Source organism: Xenia sp. Carnegie-2017, unplaced genomic scaffold, assembly GCF_021976095.1.
Source record: "Xenia sp. Carnegie-2017 unplaced genomic scaffold, XeniaSp_v1 HiC_scaffold_23, whole genome shotgun sequence".
Lineage (NCBI taxonomy): Eukaryota > Metazoa > Cnidaria > Anthozoa > Malacalcyonacea > Xeniidae > Xenia > Xenia sp. Carnegie-2017.
This window is the reverse complement of record NW_025813486.1, coordinates 18,922,418-18,945,296: the sequence shown is the minus strand read 5'-3', so window position 1 is coordinate 18,945,296 and position 22,879 is coordinate 18,922,418. Positions and strand designations below refer to the sequence as shown.

General features: G+C 32.2%; 4 protein-coding genes across 5 annotated transcripts in view; all 4 read left to right on the top strand.

Annotated features, from left to right (window-relative positions):
- The first annotated feature begins 86 nt into the window (after positions 1-86).
- On the top strand, positions 87-2,996 carry LOC124447698 (stimulated by retinoic acid gene 6 protein-like). Its single transcript, XM_046998677.1, has 10 exons — positions 87-127; positions 475-565; positions 648-723; positions 806-881; positions 948-996; positions 1,090-1,195; positions 1,892-1,999; positions 2,080-2,243; positions 2,354-2,443; positions 2,513-2,996. The coding sequence occupies exons 1-10, from the start codon at positions 101-103 to the stop codon at positions 2,701-2,703; spliced, it is 978 nt and encodes a 325-aa protein (XP_046854633.1). The 5' UTR covers positions 87-100; the 3' UTR covers positions 2,704-2,996.
- A 1,546-nt stretch (positions 2,997-4,542) lies between these two features.
- Positions 4,543-12,651, top strand: LOC124447696 (stimulated by retinoic acid gene 6 protein-like). Its single transcript, XM_046998674.1, has 20 exons — positions 4,543-5,186; positions 5,365-5,401; positions 7,417-7,471; positions 7,543-7,628; positions 7,720-7,841; positions 7,926-8,046; positions 8,248-8,275; positions 8,363-8,490; positions 8,566-8,642; positions 8,728-8,789; positions 8,902-8,963; positions 9,293-9,395; positions 9,478-9,553; positions 9,636-9,711; positions 9,777-9,825; positions 9,924-10,029; positions 10,724-10,831; positions 10,912-11,075; positions 11,186-11,275; positions 11,349-12,651. The coding sequence occupies exons 11-20, from the start codon at positions 8,937-8,939 to the stop codon at positions 11,537-11,539; spliced, it is 990 nt and encodes a 329-aa protein (XP_046854630.1). The 5' UTR covers positions 4,543-5,186; positions 5,365-5,401; positions 7,417-7,471; positions 7,543-7,628; positions 7,720-7,841; positions 7,926-8,046; positions 8,248-8,275; positions 8,363-8,490; positions 8,566-8,642; positions 8,728-8,789; positions 8,902-8,936; the 3' UTR covers positions 11,540-12,651.
- A 75-nt stretch (positions 12,652-12,726) lies between these two features.
- On the top strand, positions 12,727-19,538 carry LOC124447688 (stimulated by retinoic acid gene 6 protein-like). 2 transcript variants are annotated; one of them, XM_046998659.1, is made up of 21 exons: positions 12,727-12,830; positions 14,771-14,885; positions 15,007-15,058; positions 15,125-15,210; positions 15,304-15,425; positions 15,508-15,628; positions 15,756-15,804; positions 15,907-16,035; positions 16,104-16,180; positions 16,266-16,327; positions 16,440-16,501; positions 16,851-16,941; positions 17,011-17,086; positions 17,169-17,244; positions 17,311-17,359; positions 17,453-17,558; positions 18,270-18,377; positions 18,458-18,621; positions 18,732-18,821; positions 18,892-18,993; positions 19,243-19,538. In XM_046998659.1, exons 2-21 carry the CDS (start codon positions 14,800-14,802, stop codon positions 19,329-19,331), a joined length of 1,797 nt encoding a protein of 598 aa, XP_046854615.1. In that variant the 5' UTR covers positions 12,727-12,830; positions 14,771-14,799; the 3' UTR covers positions 19,332-19,538. The 2 variants fall into 2 exon arrangements, with proteins under 2 accessions (XP_046854615.1, XP_046854614.1); XM_046998658.1 differs by lacking the exons at positions 12,727-12,830; positions 19,243-19,538 and having other exon boundaries at positions 14,779-14,885; positions 18,892-19,216.
- Positions 19,539-19,777: 239 nt separating this feature from the next.
- Positions 19,778-22,879, top strand: part of LOC124447683 (general transcription factor 3C polypeptide 4-like) — a 67,001-nt gene continuing 63,899 nt past the window's right edge. The window contains exons 1-6 of the mRNA XM_046998653.1: positions 19,778-19,989; positions 20,060-20,325; positions 20,393-20,532; positions 20,606-20,947; positions 21,702-21,865; positions 22,668-22,872. Of these exons, the coding sequence (XP_046854609.1) occupies positions 19,861-19,989; positions 20,060-20,325; positions 20,393-20,532; positions 20,606-20,947; positions 21,702-21,865; positions 22,668-22,872 (1,246 nt within the window). The 5' untranslated portion in view covers positions 19,778-19,860. The remainder of the gene's footprint in view (positions 19,990-20,059; positions 20,326-20,392; positions 20,533-20,605; positions 20,948-21,701; positions 21,866-22,667; positions 22,873-22,879) is intronic.

Genomic DNA, 22,879 nt, shown 5'->3' with positions numbered 1-22,879 from the left:
ATTTCCCTAAAACTTACAGTTTGCTAACAATACGTTTTGATATGTTTTCTTTAATAATTTTGTAGATTTTAAATTTTCAACTCATACTTTGTCTGTGTGTATGGTTTGTTCTATTATTTTGTATGGCGTAAGTTTTCATTTCGTTTGTTTCTTCCAACTTGCCACTATAGTTTTCGATGTTTATATGGTTGAGGAATGATGAATGATTGTTGTAAAAAATTGAGTTAAATGTTATTGAAAATATTTTGCGAAATTCGATGCTCTTTTCTATTGTCGCTGCAACAGCGAGCGTACGATGTAGAAAAACATATTTAAATCATATAATAGGGTTATGTTCAGCAAGAATTAAAAGAAAAGGAAGACTGTTTTTATGACATTAACATTATAACATTAGTTCTTAATTTCAAGGTAACTCCCGTGTACGCAGTGTACCTATGTTTTCTTTTGACAGCAAATCTTTTTATCGTTTTTTAGGCAACAATTTTTGAGATTACAGTTGTTGCTCAATCCTTTAACGTTCGCTACCAAAATTCACTTTTGGAAGACGTTATTCATGGCATTCGTGGTTGGTTCTGTTTATAAGTACAATGAATTCATTTTATTATTTTCTTACCATATCTTTTTCATCAAACGTTGAATTTTTTTAGATTCCTTAATCGCATCGTTGATTCTCACGTTTTTGTTTTGTGCTCTCTCCATTCCTCGTTTTATGGAAAACCATAAGTAATCTTTCATTTATTTTTTTGTTATTACCATTGCACAGGATAAATGTAGAGTCGTTCTTATTTTTCTTCATTTCATTCAGAAATAACATGTTACGAATGTTCAAAGGCGATAAATCCTTCATTCCAAAAAACATAAAATCTTCACAGTTTATGATCGTAAGTTAAATCATCAAAGTAAAGATAAATTTGTTCAATTGAAGACAACGTTTGACGATTTTCCAGGGAAAATCTTTGCGATATCAAAGTTTTCAAATTGGCTATTTTCTTTTGGGTAAGAAAGTTTCATGAAACATTAAACATCATTTGATATACCCAGATCAAAAAAGTTTTTCATGTATATACATTTAAAATAATTGTATTTCAGGTTATTTGTTACAGTGGCTTATGTTGTTCCTTATTTGTGTATTTTTCTACTGTCTAAAGTTTCCCATTTTTCGAAAATTGGTGTTGAATCGTGTCAAAACAGTAAGGTAGGTCAAAGTCCAAGTAATTTTCTTTATACATAATCTATATCGAATTCTGAGTGCGATAGGACATTGGAATTTCACTAAATGCAAGAATTTTGAATCCATAAATTTCCCAATAAATGTATTAGGACAGGACAAAATCGAATCTAGCGGTAACAAGTTTGTTAAGCTTAATGAGAGATCCAAACTTTGGATGAAAGATAATGGTGAATTTCTCCAAAAGATATAAGCTACAGCGACTTAAACGGCGTGTCATGCAGTCGGTCTTTTTCAGCTTTTATTTGTTCTTCCTTTGACTTGTTGTGCTGATTCGTTTTAGAATGAGCTGGTGTTGCTCAAGTAGTAATTTATTAAAAGTGTTTTCTATCAGGCTGATGTTATTTTCTTTTCTTTGGTTACTGTGATGTTGACTTTCTTGCAACAATTAAGTCTAATATTTGCGTTTTTACTGAGCTCGTTTGGCATGCAGCCGGGTTAGTTGTGTATTTCGACGAGGGATTCAGAATAAATGGTTTTTTGAAAGAACTTTTTGACTAAATTAAAATATTAAAAAATTTGTTTTCGTTGTTTGTTTACATGTTAAAGTTATGTAGTGGATTGCAAAAAAAAAATTTGTTCTTCATTGTCTTGTTTTCTCATCTTTTGTTATTTAATTATCGTAACTCTCAACTAATCATCATGATTTGTCATTTTTTTCAGCGTTTTCTTTGCTGTGGGATTATTAACTAGACTTACTCTTCCTTTAACTGCTGTGACAATTTTCCGTGATCCTGATTACAATAAAAATGTAATATCCGTGAACAACAGGTAGAAATAAATGTTTTCATGATATCATCAAAATATTTTTAACAAATAAATTATTATCATCAACATTTTTTCATACACAGGAACGCGTATTTAGTATTTTCCTATTTTTGGTTCTTTATTGGTCTTCCCATGGGAATATTGTCAGCGTTGTCGCGTATTTTAAAAGCAATGATAATTGTGCTTATCTTGTTACCAAGAGTGGATCATAGTGTTCTGCCTGATGGTTTTCAACAATTTGATCCTGGTACGTCATTGAAGTCTTTTATCACGTGATCTTGATTCCTGTCAGAGACAGAGAGATGTTAAAGTTCATTCAGTAGATCTCAACACATTTTCCTCGTTACATTATTTAAGGTTATGTTTCGTACATCGCCTATCTTCATGTTCAAGCTGCATTTAGAAATCCTATTTTACGAGTATTTTGTCAAACAATCTTTGACAGAAGTAAGTATTTTTTTTATCTATAATATGTTTGTAATTAACAATATTATAAGTGTTCATTTTACTTTACAGAAAATGGTATCCACCAATGGAAATGCTCACCTCAAGCCCGCACCAGGTGGTTCCTTGCCTTAACTTTGGCCCGCAATCCTGAGATCATCAGTTATCGTAAAGATAAAGAAAAAATTTCAAATGATAAAGCTAGCGTCAGTTCTGTGAGAGTTAGTCTGTACGGTTCGGACAAAACCAACTTAGTTGTTTGAGATGTAGATATCTCCATGACAACAACGTTGTGGTGGGGAATGTTGACGATTGTTAGTTTGATTTTTTATGTTTACTTTCATGGTTTGATAATAGACGAGATTGAAAACAGGAATAATTTGAACTTCCTAGCTGAAACATAACACGTATAACGATAAAGAGACAATAGTCTTTACTTTTTATTCAGTGTGGGTATTCTTTTACTGTCCATCGAGTGAAAGATATTTTTCCTTATCCTATATTAGTCATCTTTTGCTCAAATTAAATTACATAATGATTTTTATTTTTTACCCAATTCGAAATTGACAAGTCAGTGTTCGCCAGGAGCGTAGAAAGATCAATAGTTGGCAACATATATACATGGAAAATGACGGATGAAACTGCTGTCGAAATGAAACTGTAGTTTTTGTGATTTTTTTTCAATATCACTATATAGATCTTTACGCTCTGCTCTCGCGCATCGAGTACTGTTTTTTCTCGGAGAATCATCACACAGAATTTTTCTAAAACGGTATTAGATGTATATATGAAGATGAATTTTGAAGTTACAAAAATATTACATTGAGTTAATGTAATGTTTCATTGACAGAGTGTTGATAATAATGGATGAGATCGAAATTCTGGTGTATAAAGTAACAGTTTATATAGTAACCAACAATTGCATATTCCTCCTCTTAAAATATTAGTAATTTAAAAACATTCATATAAGCAAAGTCAATCAACAAATTAATTCTTCGCAGGCACTAGATTTGGTCCCAGGCCTTTAATTGTATATGGAGAATAAATTTATGCTAGCCAATTGTTTGCACTGCAAAAAGCAATTTTTCATCCTTCACCGTGTCGGCAGCCGTAATGGAACTCATATTGAACTTTTATAATAACAGTAATTAATTTGTGGAGTCTTTTTTCACCTTTGAAACTTTGTTTTGTTTTGTTTCTTTTAAAATTTTTTCACTAAATCAACTTTGAAATTAAAAGTACTGTTGAAAAGAGGGATGGTTCTCTTAAGAGAACGTAAGCGATGTACTGTTTTTCACGAACAAAAATATGATAAAAATATATCGATAAATGTACTAGATAACACAAATGGCTGTTCAAGAATACAAATATCAACAAAGCGAAACGAATATAAATATCAACAAAGCGAAACGAATATAAATATCAACAAAGCGAAACGAATATAAATATCAATAAAATCATCTTATTGTCTGAACAACAAAGGTCTGCTGACATCGTAGAATGCTTTGTAAGATTCTGAACGATGGAAAAAAACCACTAATGATAAAATAAAGCAGCACAACTAGTTGATGCAAAAAGTATTTTCTTTAACCGTATCTCGTTCCTATTTCTAAATGTAACTATAGTGAAATATAGTTCTAAATTATTAGTTTGCGAGACATAGTACTTTCGCCATGAGTATGAGATCAGATCTTTCAATAGAAAACGATGCATCATAATCCGTGTGGAAACTAGTGCCACCTGATGTGATGAAACGAAGCTCAAGGTTCTTTTCTTTAAAAGAATTGGAACGATGTGCTAGTACCACGACGTGCACGTACTCAAATAATTATATAGGGAATTAATTGAGCCAACGGGTCGTGTTTTTGTTACTTTTTTCTAATCACGTTTTGAAAAGTCTATTTATTTCTGCGCATGCTCAGCGGCTACCCAAATAAAACTTTACTCAAGTATCAAATTTCATGTTCGACGTTTTTATCTGCCCTCGTGTTTTGTCTTTCCTTCTGCGAATAAATTGCTTTAGTTTTGGAAATTATCTGTTGATATTTTCCAACACTTTACAAGTTGATGATCTATTGAGGTTCCTTTGGGTTTATTTACTGTGTTTGTTTTATATGAACTTCTTTCAACGATGAAATGTCGGTTAAATTACTGGAGCATCTTTTAATTTCCGGTGGCGTGCTGACAGGGGCCCCGAGGAATGATTTTATACGGCAGAAGGGGCGCAAAATTTTTGGTTCATCCGACATTTTTAAACAACAAAAAATAGAAAAACGTGAAGCAGTACAACCACGTGGAACTGACCAAACGCCCATTTTATGTAATCGTGTTTTAGTGACGTACATTTGTGCGTATATTATTTATCTAGATTTGTGTATTAGCATTAGAGGGAATAGCCAATCATATTTTTACTTAAACGCGCTACTTACATACATTACCAAATAATTACGTAAATATACTCAAATTTCAAGTACTTTATCCGCAATAACTACACGTAGTTAAAGAAAGCTTTAAAAGCCTGCAAATACATTGTACATAACAGAACACTCACAAATGGTGTAAATAACATCTTTGTTTATCGATAAATATAATTCATAAAAAACGAAATAGCGTTTTAGTTTATTATCCTACTCTTGGACATAATATTGGAATATAATACAACGCTGAAATCACTGATTGGAATCTGAAGACGTCCAATAGAAACCTTATTACAAGACTTGATCATTTTGATGTTTTGCATTATCTGGTGAGTACAACAGCTAATATTTTGCATCCATTTTGATTTCTAGCCGTATATTAATATTATAATAAAACGGAAAAGTGGAGTCCTGTTTGTGATTCTATTTAGCATGAGAATTTCACCCTTCGTTTATATCAGTATTTTAAAATTAAACAACAAACTATTTTTGTTTATTTCAATTTAGAAATGAGCAACAACGAAACGGCGTCTTCGTCTTCAAGGTAAACGGCAAGAATACAGTAAATCTGTAAAAACCTAATTTATTGCTGGTTACTAAAGTAAGCGTTTCTCGAAAAATTTTTGTAACACAGTCAATAACAATGTAAAGTGTGATATCTTATAGAAGTAATTTGTGTTAGTTTTCTTGAGACTATTATTCAGACGTTTTTAATACCACAACTTTCAATAACTGCTTATGCTATCTTTGAAACTGATGGCTTTAAAATCGTGCACTGTAATTGATCTTATCCGTAATGACCATGTAATGACGTCAAAGGTGATGCGCGCGGTGCATTGTGGTCGTAGTAGTCACGCGAATGTAAAAATTACAATATGGCTATACCATTTATAGTGAGTTTGTGTTCGTTTCTCGTTTTTTTTACGTGCTTTTGATCTGAATAAAGTACTCAAATCTATTATAAACTTTTTCACGGGTCATCAGGGATTCGGCTGTTATAAAAACGGCAAAACTAATAATTCAAAATTAAACAAATAATAATTTGATTTCGGTTAAACAAAGCGAAGAGCACGGTAGTTTCACTTGTTGTGTTCATACAATAACAAAATGCATCCCAAGGTTTTCTTTATTTTCTGAACTGTAGACGTATAGAACACACATCCATGTATAATAGATAATTATGGTATCGTAGAAGAATTTTTCTCAAACGTGACTGGGCGTTACTGTTGTAAACGTCCGATCATAAAGTACTCTTGCTTAACAACCGGTAAGTGTTGACTTATCAGGAATGTGAAAAGACAGCCCACTATACGGCCAGGCGTTTGATAAAAATATTTCTACGATATGAAATTTACATATTCCTTATAAATATTGTGTATTCGATATGTTTACATTTTAAAAAATAATAAAAAGAACTTTCGGGATGCAATTTAATCGTTGGGGAACGCAACTGACAAGTGAAGTCATCGTACTCTCAACTTTGCTCGTCTGAAAATGGCACAAAAACTGGACTTTTGCCGTTTTTTTAAGACAGCCGAATCCATGATAACCCGTGCAAGAGTTTACTATAGATTTATTTGGATTAAAAGCACGTAAAAGAAAACGAGAAACAGACACGAAATTACAATAAATAGTATAGCCATATACAATGCTTAGTTGCTTACATTCGCGTGACTACCAAGACCAATGCACTGAGCGCATCGCTCTTTGACGTCATTAAGCATAAGTTGTTGCCTGCAAGTGCAGCTGTTGAAAATCTTTTCAGTTGTACAGCCTCGTTTACATACATGCGGATATTTTTGAAAACGGAGGTTTCTTCCTTTGTTTTGGCTTTTTGTCCACACGTAAACGGCGTTTTTTGTATCCGTGGAGGTTTTTGAATACGGTCTCCAGCATGAAGATTTTTGTGTTTACTTGTGAACGAGCAAAAAACGGAGGGTTTTGAAAACAATGACGTTAGCAATAAAGTCCAGTCGATTGATTGAGTAGCTGTAGATGGACCACGTTTAAAAATGATAGATCAGAAGTCCTTGCTTATTTTACTTGGAATAATCTCCACGATATAGCCAGTCCAAATAAGAATTTATTTTTGCCTTTTCAGATTTAGTTGTGTCTTTAAATGATTTGGCCATTTTGACTCGTGTAAGCTCGCTAAAATTAAATAAAGTGTCGTATGATACAAAAGTAAGCTGAGACGATTTTATAAAACAGCGAAAAATTAAACAAATGCAATTTGACCCTCACAAAATCTTGTAGGATTCGTTGATGAAGGATCTCTTATTACAACATTTTCGTAGTAATACGCATGCTCCGTGGTTAGAAGTTTAAAATTTTCTCGCTTTTTGTGTGGATGCAAATTTTTTCAGAAACGAAGAGAAAAATCTCCGTATTTTTACAAATCCGGGCAGCACTTTTGGCAATTTTGAGTTGTAAATGCTAATCTTTACATTTTTTGAAAAGAAACATTTTATATGCTAACTTTTTTCTGATCATCTTCTAGTTAGTGTAATAATACACTAAATGAATTTTTTGCAACTCTTTTTGTTGCTATATTTTTAGTGATTATTGTGATGAAGTAGATGATAATTACCATCACTGGTTCTTCATTCCTGCTGTAAGATTTCTGTCAAATGAAATAGTTTGAAATCCTGTTACATTAGATATAAATATAATTTTCTATTTTAGGTTGCAATATTGACAATATTAGCATTTTTAAATCGTCGCAAGAGCTTTAAAACTAAACTGTTTAAAGGTCGTCCTGGTGTTGTGATGTAAGAAAAATATTAGTGATGAATTAAAACTTATTTATGGTTAAAATTGTTGTTTTTTACTGGCTTTAACTTTCATATTGGTCTGTTGCAGTCCGATTGATTTTCTAGACAGAAATCGTAACACAATTGTAGCTTTATTTGGAACAATAACTGGTTTTATTGCCTCGCTTATATTGAACATTTTTCAGACTCAAAGCAATCCTTGGGCTGGAGGTGAATTATCTTTGTATCATCCTAACTTCTGTTTTAATAACGAATATAACTTGTTTATAATCGTCAATATTCTTTATCTTGCAGCATTTTTGACCATTGCAATATGCATTGAGGTTGCTTTCCTCTTTTATCCAATCTTTGGATGTTTGGCTTCACATCATCGTATTATTGGATCATTGTTAGGTTTTAGTTACAATCTGTCCTTGTAAGTTTGCAGTAATCTTGATTATATTTCTTAAGCTCACTGATCGCTATGTCTTCACAGGGTAGAGCAACAACTCACGTTCATTTTATAAATTCTTTAACTTCAAGTTTTTGTATCTTGTTTTATTGACGCTTGTTTTGTTTCATCTGCTATCGTGGCTGCGTAGTAACAACCTTTTTCAAAATTTTTAATTCTTTTCAGCTTCCTTGTGGGAAATATTCGCTGCCTGGTTGGTGATGAAAATGTTTTTACAAAGATGTGATTCATATCTGTCATTAATATTGAAAGTGAAACATATGTTAAATCTTCATTGCAGGAAAATGTTTCTCTTCCTGATGGTGTAACGTACATTCCAATAATTTTTGCCAACTATTTATTCTTGGCAAATTTTTGATCGTGTTGTTTAAAGAGATAAAGAATTTTGGTCAACTATGCTGTGATGAGGTATTTTAGAACTTATATTATTAAAATGATTTATTTATAATGTTTTCATTGAGTAAAATTTTAATACTTTTTCAGAGCAAAGATAATTCTATTAATGTAAAACTTTCATTACCATGGTTCAATGACTATGTCAAAAATATTTTTTATCCAAGGTAACGTCACTAGTCTTTTTGTAACAACATGATGTATATATATAACTTGTTGTAAAGTTAAAGTGATTTTTTTTAATCTTTTCAGAAAAAACCCAAACCATTCCAAAGTTTTATCCTATTTAAGGAAGATCTATGATCCTCATAAAGGTAAGGATGATTTTGCTCAATCCAAGAAAAACAATTAAGTTCCCTTTACATCCCTAAAAGTCACAGTTTGCAAAAAAGACGTTTTGATATGTTTTCTTGAATAATTTTTTAGATTTTAAATTTTCAACTCACACTCTATCTGTTTTTATGGTTTGTTCTATCATTTTGTATCAAGTAAGTTTTCATTTCATAAGTTAATGTTAGCTTGCTACTAAAATTCCCCATATTTATATGGTTCATGAATAATGAATGATTGTTATAAAAATGGTTTTAAAAATATTTTGCAAAATTTCATGCTCTTTTTCCTTGTTGCGGTCACTGCAAGCGTAAGTTATAGAAAAACGGATTAAAATTATATAATTGAATCATGTTACTGCCATTGAATCAAAAAAGAAGGATATCTTTCTAACATTCATTACAACATTATATTTGTTCATTTTCCTGTGTACGCATTGCGTACCTATATTTTCTTTCGACGACAAATATTTTTTATCGTTTTTTAGGGAACAGTCGGTTTCATTATAGTTGTTGCTCAATCCTTCAACGTTCGTGTGACAAAAAAGTCATCTTGGGAAGACGTTATTCGTAGCACTACTGGCGTTCGTGGTTGGTTCTTTTTATAAGTACAATGAATTCATTTTATTATTTTCTTACCATATCTTTTTTGTCAAACGTTGAATTTTTTTAGATTCCTTAATCGCAGCGTTGATTCTCACGTCTTTGTTTTGTGCGCTCTCCCTTCTTCGTTTTATGGAGAACCATAAGTAATATTTCATTTATTTTTTTGTTATTACCATTGCACAGGATAAATGTAGAGTCGTTCTTATTTTTCTTCATTTCATTCAGAAATAACATGCTACGAATGTTCAAAGGCGATAAATCCTTCATTCCAAAAGGAATAAAATCTTCACAGTTTATGATTGTAAGTTAAATCATCAAAGTAAAGATAAATTGTTCAATTGAAGACAAAATTTGACGATTTTTTAGGGAAAATCTTTACGATATCAAAGTTTTCAAATTGGTTATTTTCTCTGGGGTAAGAAGGGTTTGATGTACAAGCATTTAAGGAAGATTTGATGTATGAAGACCAAAAAACTTTCTCACGAGTGGAATTAAAAACATTTTTTATTTCAGGATATCTTTTGATTTTTCTTGTGTTGTTCCTTATTTGTGGATTTTTTTACTGTCTAAAGTTTCCGACCTTGGGAAAATGGACTTTGAATCGTTTCAAAACAGCAAGGTAGGTCAAAGTCCAAATAATTTTCTTTCTACATAATCTATATCGGATTCTGGGTGCGATAGGATATCGGAATTTCAATAACTGCAAGAATTTTGGATCCATGAATTTCGCAATAAATGTATTAGGACAGGACAAAATTGAATCTAGCGGAAACAAGTTAGTTAAGCTTAATGAGAGAGCCAAACTTTGGATGAAAGATAATGATGAATTTCTCCAAGAGATATAAGCTACAGCGACTTAAACGGCGTGTCATGCAGTCGGTCTTTTTCAGCTTTTATTTGCTCTCCCATTGACTTGTTGTGTTGATTTGTTTTAGAATGAGCTGGTGTTGTTCAAGTAGTACTTTATTGAAAGTGTTTTCTATCAGGCTGATGTGATTTTCTTTTCTTTGGTTATCGTGATGTTGACTTTCTTGCAGCAATTAAGCCTAATATTTGCGTTTTTACTGAGCTCTTTTGGCATGCAGCCTGGTTAGTTGTGTTTCGACGAGGGATTCAAAATAAATGGTTTTTTGAAAGAACTCTTTGATTAAATTAAAATATAAAAAAATTGTATTCGCAGTTTGTTTACATGTTAAAGTTATGTAGTGGATTGTACAAAAAAAAATTTGTTCTTCATTATCTTGTTTATTCATCTTTCGTTATTTAATTGTCTTAACTCTTAACTAATCATCATTATTTGTCATTTTTTTCAGCGTTTTCTTTGCTGTGGGATTATTAACTAAACTTACTCTTCCTTTAACTTCTGTGACAATTTTCCGTGATCCTGATTACAATAAAAATGTAATATCCATGAACAACAGGTACAAATAAATGTTTTCATAGTATCATCAAAATATTTTTAACAAATAAATTATTATCATCAACATTTTCTCATACACAGGAACGCGTATTTAGTATTTTCCTATTTTTGGTTCTTCATTGGTCTTCCCATGGGATTATTCTCTGCATTGTCACGTATTTTTAAAGCGATGATAATTGGGCTTATCTTGTTACCAAGAGTGGATCATAGTGTTTTGCCTGAAGGTTTTCAACGATTTGATCCTGGTACGTCATTAATGTCTTTAATCACGTGATGTTTATTCCTGTAAAAGACAGACAGAGGTTAAAGTTCATTCAGTAGATCTCAAAACATTTTCTTTGTTACATTATTTAAGGTTATATTTCGTACATCGCCTATCTTCATGTTCAAGCTACATTTAGAAATCCTATTTTACGAGTATTTTGTCAAACAATTTTTGACAGAAGTAAGTATTTATATCTACTTTAAATATGTTTATAATGAACATGATTATAAATGTTGATTGTTATGCATAACAGAAAATGGTATTTCTCAATGGAATTATTCACCTCAAGCCCGCACCAGGTGGTTCCTCGCCTTAACCTTGACCCGCAATCCTCAGATCATCAGTTATCGTAAAGATAAAGAAAAAATTTCAAATGATAAAGGAAGCATCAGTTCTGGTATAGATAATGCGTTCGGTTTGGAGAAAACCAATTTAATTGTTTGAGTTATGATTGTTTGTTTCGTTTGTTATAGTTTTTTCATATTTACATAGTTGAGAAGATGAATGAAACTAGAAATGTAATTTTCAATTTAAAGTTCAAATATGACAGGTATTAGAATGAGGCGATCGAGGTATTTTATTGCACAGAAAGTCCATTAAAGTAGAAGCATTTAAATTAAAAAAATAGAAATAAAAACATTGAAACTGTGAAAGACGAAGAGTGCTGAGTTCCTGACAAGAACAAAAAAATACACAGTTGTGGGAGTTATTCGTTATTTTTGCCATTTAAAAGATGATTGAAGGAAGATTCAACGGTAAAAGAAACGAAAGGACAAGGATTGAAATCTTCATTCTTTTGAAAGAAGATAAGTATGCTGTCGTATGTTACCATGAAAAAGTCCAAAAACAGAGTTTTTATGGTTATAGTAAATCACTTCACCTTCTTTTGGTTGATGGAATTATGCAGCAATTGTCACTGCAATGGCCGATTTCTTTGATAAATGCCATGACTTGTTTTCATTTAAATTTTATTGTGTTAGAGTTTCGTAGTTATGGCATCATTCAGCCCTAAGCTCATTCAATCAGTCTTAACGCTATTCATACGTCAGCAAACTATGTTTAGTATTTCTATGATATTGACGTAATTTGAAAGAAGTATCAGGTTACACATTTATAAGAAAAAAACTATAATTTACTTCGTTTTTCTAGCAGTTGCGTCTCTAGCATTTAATTACTAACTTGGCTACAAAAATTGGAAAGACTGCACAAATTTTAGCACAAATTGGTCTTTATTAGTTCTTTGAATATACAGGAAAATGCAAAATCTGCGAAAAATATTCTCTCGTTGGCTTAGTGTAGTGATCTGGCATTGAAATTTTTGAATTTAATGTGCGAGCAAATGATTATGTAAACAAAGTATCGTTGAAGACACTCGTTCATGTAGTTTAATTCAGGATGTATTTCGCACATCGCGTATCTTCATATTCAAGCTGCATTTAGAAATGCTATGTACAAGTATTTTGCCAAACAATCTTTTACAGAAGTAAATGTATATATCTACCTAAAATATTTTTACAAAGAACATGATTATAAATGTTCATTTTACGTTCCAGTGATTAACGATTGTGTTTACACTTGCAACATCCACCCCTATTTTGAATTTCAAATTTTGATTATTGCCACGTACAATGCTTGTAAAGACGCAAACTATTGATCCCAATTTTAAATAAGAATTTTGGGCATTTCTGGATTAAATTATTGCATTACTTGACAAAGTTGATAAAATACTAATAAGGTTAGTTTGGATTGGCTCACTGTGTTCGTATATTGGAAATCATCAACATGAGAAAGTGTGAAAAATATTTCTAGGAACAGCTTCTTATGTTTGTGATTACATTTTTTAACAAAGTTGTTTCCATCTTTTATATATGATTATACACGGCAGTATTTTATCATTATTGTCAATTTCAGTTAACTTTTCAAGTGGCGGTTGCCAAGTTACTTTCTAATGTTGCCAGTTACATTTCCAAATATGGAATATTCGATATGAACTTGTCAACTTGTTGAGTTGAGTTGACAAGTTGTGTACTTGAGTACGGAAGTTGTGTACTATAGTTGCAAAGTACTGGCAAACGCGAAAGGTATTTGTACCCTGTACCCTGTAGACATTTGGCAATGAATCCGTTCAGTAACAAGGAAAAGCTTTACCAATAGAAGTAAGAAATGAAATACTTGAAAGGTGGTTAAATAACGAGCGTTTGACAAACATTTCGAAACAACTAAATCTACCGTATAAGACTATATCAAATATAATAGATCTATGGGTAGACACTGGTTCTATTGCACCTCGCCAGAGCGAACGTAATGTTCGAACCACGCGTACAGATGACGATATTGCATACACTGAATATCTAAAAATTAATAAACCATCTATTTACGCAAAAGAGATTCAGCAACACCTAGAAAATAACAAAGTTCGCCTTCCAGCAAACGTACCTAGCAGGTCATCCATTAGTAGAATTTCGAAAAAAGATCTTGGTTACTTTTACAAGGTAATAAGTCAAATTCCTCAAGAGACAGAACGGCCGGACGTTATGGAGAAGTTAGAAGCGTACGTAGCAAATATTTCATTGATTGATTGCAACCGTATGCATTTCTTTGATGAGTCGTCTGTAGTTGTTACGAGTGGCAACAGACGTCGAGGGCACAGTATGCAGGGTACTCCTGCATTTAAAATCCAACGATACTCTTCTAGTGCCACATTTACTGTAAATTTTTTACATTAATGTAAACGGCGTATCGCATTATGACACTCTTAGAGAGCCGTCAACGGATTAGAATTGCTAAAGCTTTCCTCGCTTACTGAACGGATTCATTGCCAAATGTCTACAGTCTACAAAGACCTTTCGCGTTTGCTAGTACTTCGCAACTTTAGTTCACAACTTCAGTACTCAAGTACACAACTTCCGTACTGAAGTACACAACTTCAGTACTCAAGTACACAACTTTCGTACTCAAGTACACAACTTTAGTACTCAAGTACACAACTTGTCAACTCAAGTTGACAAGTTCATATCGAATATTCCATATTTGGAAATGTAGTTGGGAACATTAGAAAGTAACTTGGCAACCGCCATTTGAAAAGTTAACTGAAATTGACAATAAGTTATGGGTTTTCTTTAGGCGAGGTAGTGTAGAAATGTTTGAGGCTCTTCAACGCCAGATTTTTAATCTTCCGAATGTTTTAAACAAGTTAGAATCGTTGTTGTCTTTTGTTTCAATGCGTGCTCGTCCCGTTCAAAATGGGTCTTATTAACACGAGAAAAATGTGTGTATTTGGAACGGTTGTTTATTTTTGTATGTGCTTATATTTTACAGGAAAAATTACCCACTTTGTTTCCATATTTAGTTTTAAATGTATTATTATATAGTTATATACGACAGTATACTATCGTCTTAGAATGAATATTTTCTTGTGATGTGCAACAAATGTTTTAGGTTAGTTTTAAAAGTTGAATTTTCAATGTTCGCAGTGCATGAAATAAGTCATTGTATAATTGACTTTTGAGTCCATCCATTTGTCTTGTTTATTAAAATGTTAGTTTCTAGTTTCAGCTTGCAGTTGTAACTTAGCTTAATTGTGTTTCAGGTTTGAATAATATAAACGTTAAAATTTTTGTCTGCCAGATGCATTAAATATACTGATCACTATCTTGATTATCTTTTGTTTAATAGCGTTCATCACGAAAAGTGACGCGTTTGAAATGGCAAACATAACAACAATATGTTTCAATTTATCAACGACTAACGCTAGTATCTTGAGTAATGAAAGTACGACGTCATCCACAAGGTAGAAATTATACATATGTTATAAAATGAACAGTTTTTCCTCAGTTAAGTGCAACATAATCTATTACAAAGAGAACAAGTTAAGGTCGTGGAAATTTTTCATATGATATTACTAATTTTAGTGATTCTTGTCTACTGGATGATAATTATCGTCATTGGTTCTTGATTCCTGCCGTAAGATTTCTGTGAAGATGAAATATGTTTGAATTCGCTTATTATATAAATGTATATTTTCCATAGGTTGCAATATTGACAATATTAGCCTTTTTAAATCGTCGTAAGAGCTTTAAGACTGAAATGTTTAAAGGTCGTCCTGGTGTTGTGATGTAAGAAAAATATTAGTGATGAATTAAAACTTATTTATTGTTAAAATGATTGTTTGTTACTGGTTTGTTAACTGTCATATTGGTCTGTTGTAGTCCGATAGATTTTCTGGACAGAAATCGTAACACAATTGTAACTTTATTTGGAGCAATAACTGGTTCTATTTTGTTGCTTGTACTGAAAGTTTTTACTTCTCATGACAATCCTTGGGCTAAAGGTTGTTTTTTATTCGTCTTAAAATATATGCAATAATAAGTAATATGTATTGTTGATTTCGTCCATAATTTTCTATCTTGCAGCCTTCCTGACCATTTTATTTTGTATTGAGATTGCTTTTCTCTTTTATCCAATCTTTGGATGTTTGGCTTCACATTATCGTATTATTGGATCATTGTTAGGCTTTAGTTACAGTCTATCGCTGTAAGTTTACAGTTATCTTGTTTATATTTCTTAAGCTTAAAGTTTTTATGTCTTATGGACGATTGCCATGATCTGGTTTCCTAACTGCATAATGACAACCTTTTTCCAAATTTTTAATTCTTTTCAGTTTCTTGGTAGGAACTATTAAAGATATTGAATTTTATCAGAAGTGCGCGGTTGGTGATAATCCTTGTTTTACAAAAATGTGATAAATATCTGATATGTCATGAACATTGAATTTTTGTGCAACATTAAACATTTGTTCGTTGTATTTGCAGAACAATTATTATCTTTTTCTTACTGTCGGAGACATCCCAGTAATTCTTTGTCAACTCTTTATTACTGGCAAATTTTTGATCGTGTTATTTAAAGAGAGAAAGAATTTTGGTCAACTATTCTATGATGAGGTATTTTACCGTTTATTACAAAATGATTTACTTATATTTTGTTGAGTAAAATTTTAATATTTTAACAGACCAAAGATAATTCTATCAATGCAAAACTTTCATTGCCATGGTTCAATGATTATGTCAAAAATATTTTTTATCCAAGGTAACATCAAAAGTCTTTTTATCACAACATGGCGCATGTATATAACTTGTTGTAAAGTTAAAGTCATTTTCTTTAATCTTTTCAGACAAACACCTGACCACTCCAAAGTTTTATCATACTTAAGGAAGATCTACAATCCTCATAAATGTAGGAATGATTTTACTCAAGTCAAGAAAAACAATCAAGTTCCCTTAATTTCCCTAAAATTTACAGTTTGCTAACAATACGTTTTGATATGTTTTCTTTAACAATTTTGTAGATTTTAAATTTTCAACTCATACTTTATCTGTATTGATGGTTTGTTGTATTATTTTATATGGCGTAAGTTTTCTTTTCGTATGTTGCTTGCAGCTTGCTACTATAGTTTTCAATGTTTATATGGTTGAGGAATGATGAACGATTGTTGTAAAAAATTCAGTTAAATGTTATTGAAAATATTTTGCAAAATTCGATGCTCTTTTTTATTGTCGCTGCAACTGCGAGCATACGATGTAGAAAAACAGATTTAAATCATATAATAAGGTCATTTTGTACAAAAATCAAAAGAAAAGGAAGACTGTTTTCACGACATTAACATTATAACATTAGTTCTTAATTTCAAGGTAACTCCCGTGTACGCATTGTGTACCTATGTTTTCTTTTGACAGCAAATCTTTTTATCATTTTTTAGACAACAATTCCTGTTATTATAATTGTTGCTCGATTCTTTAACGTTAGCGACCAAAATTCATCTTTGGAAGACGTTATTCATGGCATTCGTGGTTGGTTCTGTTTATTCATTTTATTATTTTCTTACCATATCTTTTTTATGAAACGTTTAATTCTTTTAGATTCCTTAATCGCAGCGTTGATTCTCACGTCTTTGTTTTGTGCGATCTCCCTTCTTCGTTTTATGGAGAACCATAAGTAATATTTCATTTATTTTTTTGTTATTACCATTGCACAGGATAAATGTAGAGTCGTTCTTATTTTTCTTCATTTCATTCAGAAATAACATGTTACGAATGTTCAAAGGTGATAAATCCTTCATTACAAAAGGAATAAAATCTTCACAGTTTATGATTGTAAGTTAAATCATCAAAGTAAAGATGAAATTGTTCAATTGAAGACAACATTTGACGATTTTTTAGGGAAAATGTTTGAGATATCAAAGTTTTCAAATTGGTTATTTTCTTTGGGGTAAGAAAGTTTCATGAAACATTTAACATCATTTGATATACGTATACGAAAAAAGTTTTTCATGAATATACATTTAAAGTAATTGTATTTCAGGTTATTTGTTACAGTGGCTTATGTTGTTCCTTATTTGTGGTTTTTTCTACTGTCTAAAGTTTTCAATTTTTCGAAAACGGGTGTTGAATCCTGTCAAAGTAGCAAGGTAGGTCGAAGTCCAAGTAATTTTCTTTCTACATAGTCTATATCGGATTCTGGCAGCGATAGGATATTGGAATTTCAATAAATGCAAGAATTTTGGGATCCATGAATTTCGCAATAAATGTATTAGGACAGGACAAAATCGAATCTAGAGGAAACGAGTTTGCTAAGCTTAATGAGAGAGCCAAACTTTGGATGAAAAATAATGGTGAATTTCTCCAAGAGATATAAGCTACAGCGACTTAAACAGCGTGTCATGCAGTCGGTCTTTTTCAGCTCTTATTCGTTCTCCCTTTGACTTGTTGTGTTGATTTGTTTTAGAATGAGCTGGTGTTCTTCAAGTAGTACTTTATTAAAAGTGTTTTCTATCAGGCTGATGTGATTTTCTTTTCTTTGGTTACTGTGATGTTGACTTTCTTGCAGCAATTAAGTCTAATATTTGCGTTTTTGCTGAGCTCTTTTGGCGTGCAGCCGGTTTAGTTGTGTTTCTACGAGGGACTCAGAATAAATGGTTTTTTGAAAGAACTCGTTAACTGAATTAAAAATACTAAAAAATTTGTTTTCGTTGTTTGTTTACATGTTAAAATTAAATTTAAAGTTAAAGTTATGTAGTGGATTGCACAAAAAACATTTCTTTTTCATTGTCTTGTTTTTTTATGTTCACTACTTTTTGTAACTTTCAACTAATCATCATGAATATTTGTCATTTTTTCAGCGTTTTCTTTGCTGTAGGACTATTAACTAAACTTACTCTTCCTTTGACTGCTGTGACAATTTTCCGTGATCCTGATTACAATAAAAATATAATATCCATGAACAACAGGTAGAAATAAATGTTTTCATGATATCATCAAAATATTTTTAACAAAAAAATTATTATCATCAACATTTTCTCATACACAGGAACGCGTATTTAGTATTTTCCTATTTTTGGTTCTTCATTGGTCTTCCCATGGGAATACTTTCAGCATTGTCACGTATTTTCAAAGCGATGATAATTGGGCTTATCTTGTTACCAAGAGTGGATCATAGTGTTTTGCCTGAAGGTTTTCAACGACTTGATCCTGGTACGTCATTAATGTCTTTAATCACGTGATTTTTATTCCTGTCAAAGACAGAGAGAGGTTAGAGTTCATTCAGTAGATCTCAAAATGTTTTCTTTGTTACATTATTTAAGGTTATATTTCGTACATCGCCTATCTTCATGTTCAAGCTACATTTAGAAATCCTATTTTACGAGTATTTTGTCAAACAATCTTTGACAGAAGTAAGTATTTATATCTAATTTAAATATGTTTATAATGAATATAATTATAAATGTTCATATTACTTTACAGAAAATGGTCTCCGTCAATGGAAATGCTCACCTCAAGCACGCACCAGGTGGTTCCTTGCCTTAACTTTGACCCGCAATCCTGAGATCATCAGTTATCGTAAAGTTAAAGAAAAAACTTTAAATGATGCAGTTCGCACGAGTTCTTTGAAAATCAATTTTCCAAGTTCGGATGAAACCAACTTAGTTGTATGAGATATAGTTATATCCACGACAACAACGTTTTAGTGGGGAATGTTATTCTTTTGTTTTTTTTTTGTTTTTTTTTATTTACTTTCATGGTTTGATAGTTAAGGAGATTGAAAATTAAAGTAATGATCAACTCACAATCCTCAGATCATCAGTTATCGCAAAGATAAAGAAAAAATTTCAAATGATAAAGCTAGCGTCAGTTCTGGTATAGATAATGCGTTCGGTTTGGAGAAAACCAATTTAATTGTTTGAGTTATGATTGTTTGTTTCGTTTGTTATAGTGCTTTTCATATTTACATAGTTGAGAAGATGAATGAAACTAGAAATGTAGTTTTCAATTTAAAGTTCAAATATGACAGGTATTAGAATGATGCGATAGAGGTATTTTACTGCACAGAAAGTCCATTAAAGTGCAAGCATTTATTAAAAAATAGAAATAAAAACATTGAAACTGTGAAAGACGAAAAGTGCTGAATTACTGACAATAACAAAAAATAGATCGTAGTTTTGGCCATTTAAAAGATGATTGAAGGAAGATTCAACGGTAAAAGAAACGAAAGGACAAGGATTAGAATCTTCATTCTTTTGAAAGAAGATAAGTATGCTGTCGTATGTTACCATGAAAAAAAGTCCAAAAACAGAGTTTATGGTTACTGAAATTTATCTCATCTTCTTTTGGATGATGGAATTATGCAGCAATTGTTACAACAATGGCCGATTTCTTTGCTAAATGTCATGACTTGTTTTCAGTTAAATTTTATTGTGTTAGAGTTTCGTAGTTATGGCAGCATTCAGCCCTAAGCTCGTTCAACGTGTTGGTATTTCACACAAAGCGTCCAACATCAACGGCATATCTTGGTCCGAAGACAACAAGCTTGCATTTGCAACGAATTCTTTAGTTTCCATCATAGTATCCTTTCATTTTAATTACTTATAATGCATAAAGCTTTCTCGTGTCGTTCTCCTTCACTTGAAATCAGAATATCAACGGTGTTTGTATTGATGACAAGAGGAAAGAACCAAGATTAAAGTTTAAAAGAAGTTCGATTCCTGTTGATAGTAATCTTCCAAACAACGATGTAGATTACGAGTTCTCAATGGTGAAATTGACTCCAATGAGCGGCAATCCATTCTACTCTACAGCTGTCTTAGATTCAGCACTTAATCCAAATATATTGAAGACCGCAGGTTTTGACGATGTAACTTGTATAAAATGGTCTCCAGTTGGCTGTGATAGAACAGGAAGGTAAACAATCGAAAGATGGTGGATTCACTGTTTTTTTTTGTAGTTCTAATGAATTCTTTCCTTATAGGTCTGTTCTTGCCGTACTTTTTCGAACGAATAAACTTTCATTGTACATTGCAGACAAGCAATCTCTCTATGGATGGTTTGAGGTTATCGATTTGAATGCAAAACATCTGCAAGAGATGAAGAATAATGATTTCTTTGTTGGTAAATATGTTCATTTGTTTGTTTGTTTTTGTTTTATCTTATAACCAGATAAATAAAATTGTTATTTTTGAAGAAAATGAAAGCTTGAAAGGTGAATTGTGTCCTGATGAAAGGAGATCACTTGGTAAGAAGGAAACTTGGAAGGAATTCAATGAATGGCAAAGAAGAAAATATCTTATAAACTTCACCAACATAGAATGGTTTCCTGCGACTTTCAGTTGTTTGCATAAAGCAACTAACATCTCGTACAAATTTACATTTCTTGCAACAATTGTGAGAGGTTGTCAGTTGTTTGTATGGCAAGCACAGTTGCCTCTTGTGAAGAATCACAGTCATCTATACAGAGCTGTTGCAGCCAATACTTTACTGTTTAATCCTTGTATTCTTGCATGGTATGGTACAACCAATACAAATGGTAAGTTTGTACAGCTTGGAAATTTATTAAGGTGTTCAATGATTGTATGAAATTTTGTTGGAAATGTATTGTTTTTATTGAAAAATCATTCAATATTCGATATTAATTGTGCAATGTGCATTAAAATATTTTCACGAGCATTAATCAAATATGGAAGCTACTGTCATATTTTTCTTCCTAATTACCATTTTACTGTGTGGGAAAATTTTAATTAAACATAACTTAACAGACAGGACATCGAACACTAAGATGAATCTATTACCAAAACGAATAAAACTTTGTACATGACATTTGTGAACGGAAATGTCATCAATGTGTTTTTATTGTGTCATATCATGCTTAAAATGAAGTTTATTGCCTGATGACAATTCACATGCAGGGGCGGACACTTGAGGACCCCCATTGAACTAATTACATGAAACGCTATCTAAAGCAAATTATTGAAGGCAAATCTTACATCAGACACGCGAGATTACACGCAGACACGCGTGTGTAGTGTTTCGAGATTCTCTCGCGGAGTGAAAATTGATTGAGCCACACACGCGTGTTTAATCTTGCGTGTCTGAGTGTAAGATTGACTTCATGAAATTACTAGGTTTTTCTATTACAGGTAGCGTTCCGTGTATTTTGTTTAACGTGGCACCTCCAACTAGTCTCTGTCCCATAAGTATGTGTTGACTGATCAGAAAAATTGGCGTTAGGAAACGTTTAAAGATAAGAATAGTGTGTGACTTTGCATTTTTTTGTTACTTAGTTTCATATTTGGCGTGTGGTAATTCAGATGGTATCGTCAAAGTATTTTTATTGAATATTTCGTCAACGAAAATTGGAATTCCAGACATCAATATTGTAAAAGCTTACAGTTTTTGTGACGTCGCCGATGGCGTTTCAATCGATTGTATGAAGTGGTATCGTGATGTGAGTATTTTCTCAATGTTACCAACTCTTACATGTTTGTAAATGTAGATCGTCCAGGTTGTTAGAGTCCTGAGAAGGACTGTTTTTGTTGTTGTTGACTGACGTTTCGACAACCTTAGCGGTAGTCATCTTCAGAGTCAAAAGATTTTGACAGTCCTTCTCAGGACTATACCAACCTGGACGATCTACATTTACAAAGATGTAACAATACTCCCGGGTTTAAACCATTTACTTTGTTACCAACTGTAATGATTTACAAAACACAACCAAACTCTTCGAATATGTCAATATTCCTGTCCCCCGGCGCCTGAAGGGAATAAAGTCAACTGTGCTCTATGCAGGGTGTATAAAAAAACTGAACAGTTTAAGAAAACATCGCTAAAGTCGTCAGAGCACAAGTTATGCAAAAACGTTTGACGAAATAGGTAGTTGGACTTTCAATGGATCATCTCAGAGTAAACTTTTTGCGAATAATAAACATTTTCAGATTGAGAATTGTGTTACCAAGAAGCACTTTTGAAATAGCTTGCGTACAATAATGTCAATGCTAAAAAACCATTGGAACAGGCAAGGTTAAAATATGGCACATGATGTCCGGGAAAGACGGCTAAAGCGTTTTTCTCAGTCATTTCTGAAACCGTAAATGTCGAGATACTCCTCAAAAATCCTCCCGAAATCTTTATAACTTTTTTTGAATAAAAATTGCCTTGACATTCTAATTGCTTTAACCTGTCGCCATTACTGGGATTTATTGATATCATCTTTATAAGATATCATCCTCATGTTTGCTTTAATCCTCTAGGATTCTAAATTATACCTGGCTTGCTCACAAGGTCCCCATATATCCCTCTATGGCTCTCATATTATGAAGGAAGGAACATTATCAAAACCTGTCTTACAGGTTATTACTGGTATTCATCTTTTAAATGTTAGTGGTCTGGACATAACGTCAACTGGAATGCTTTACAGCGTGAGCTCGGAGGGAACCGTTCAACAGTTCAAGATCGGTATGAA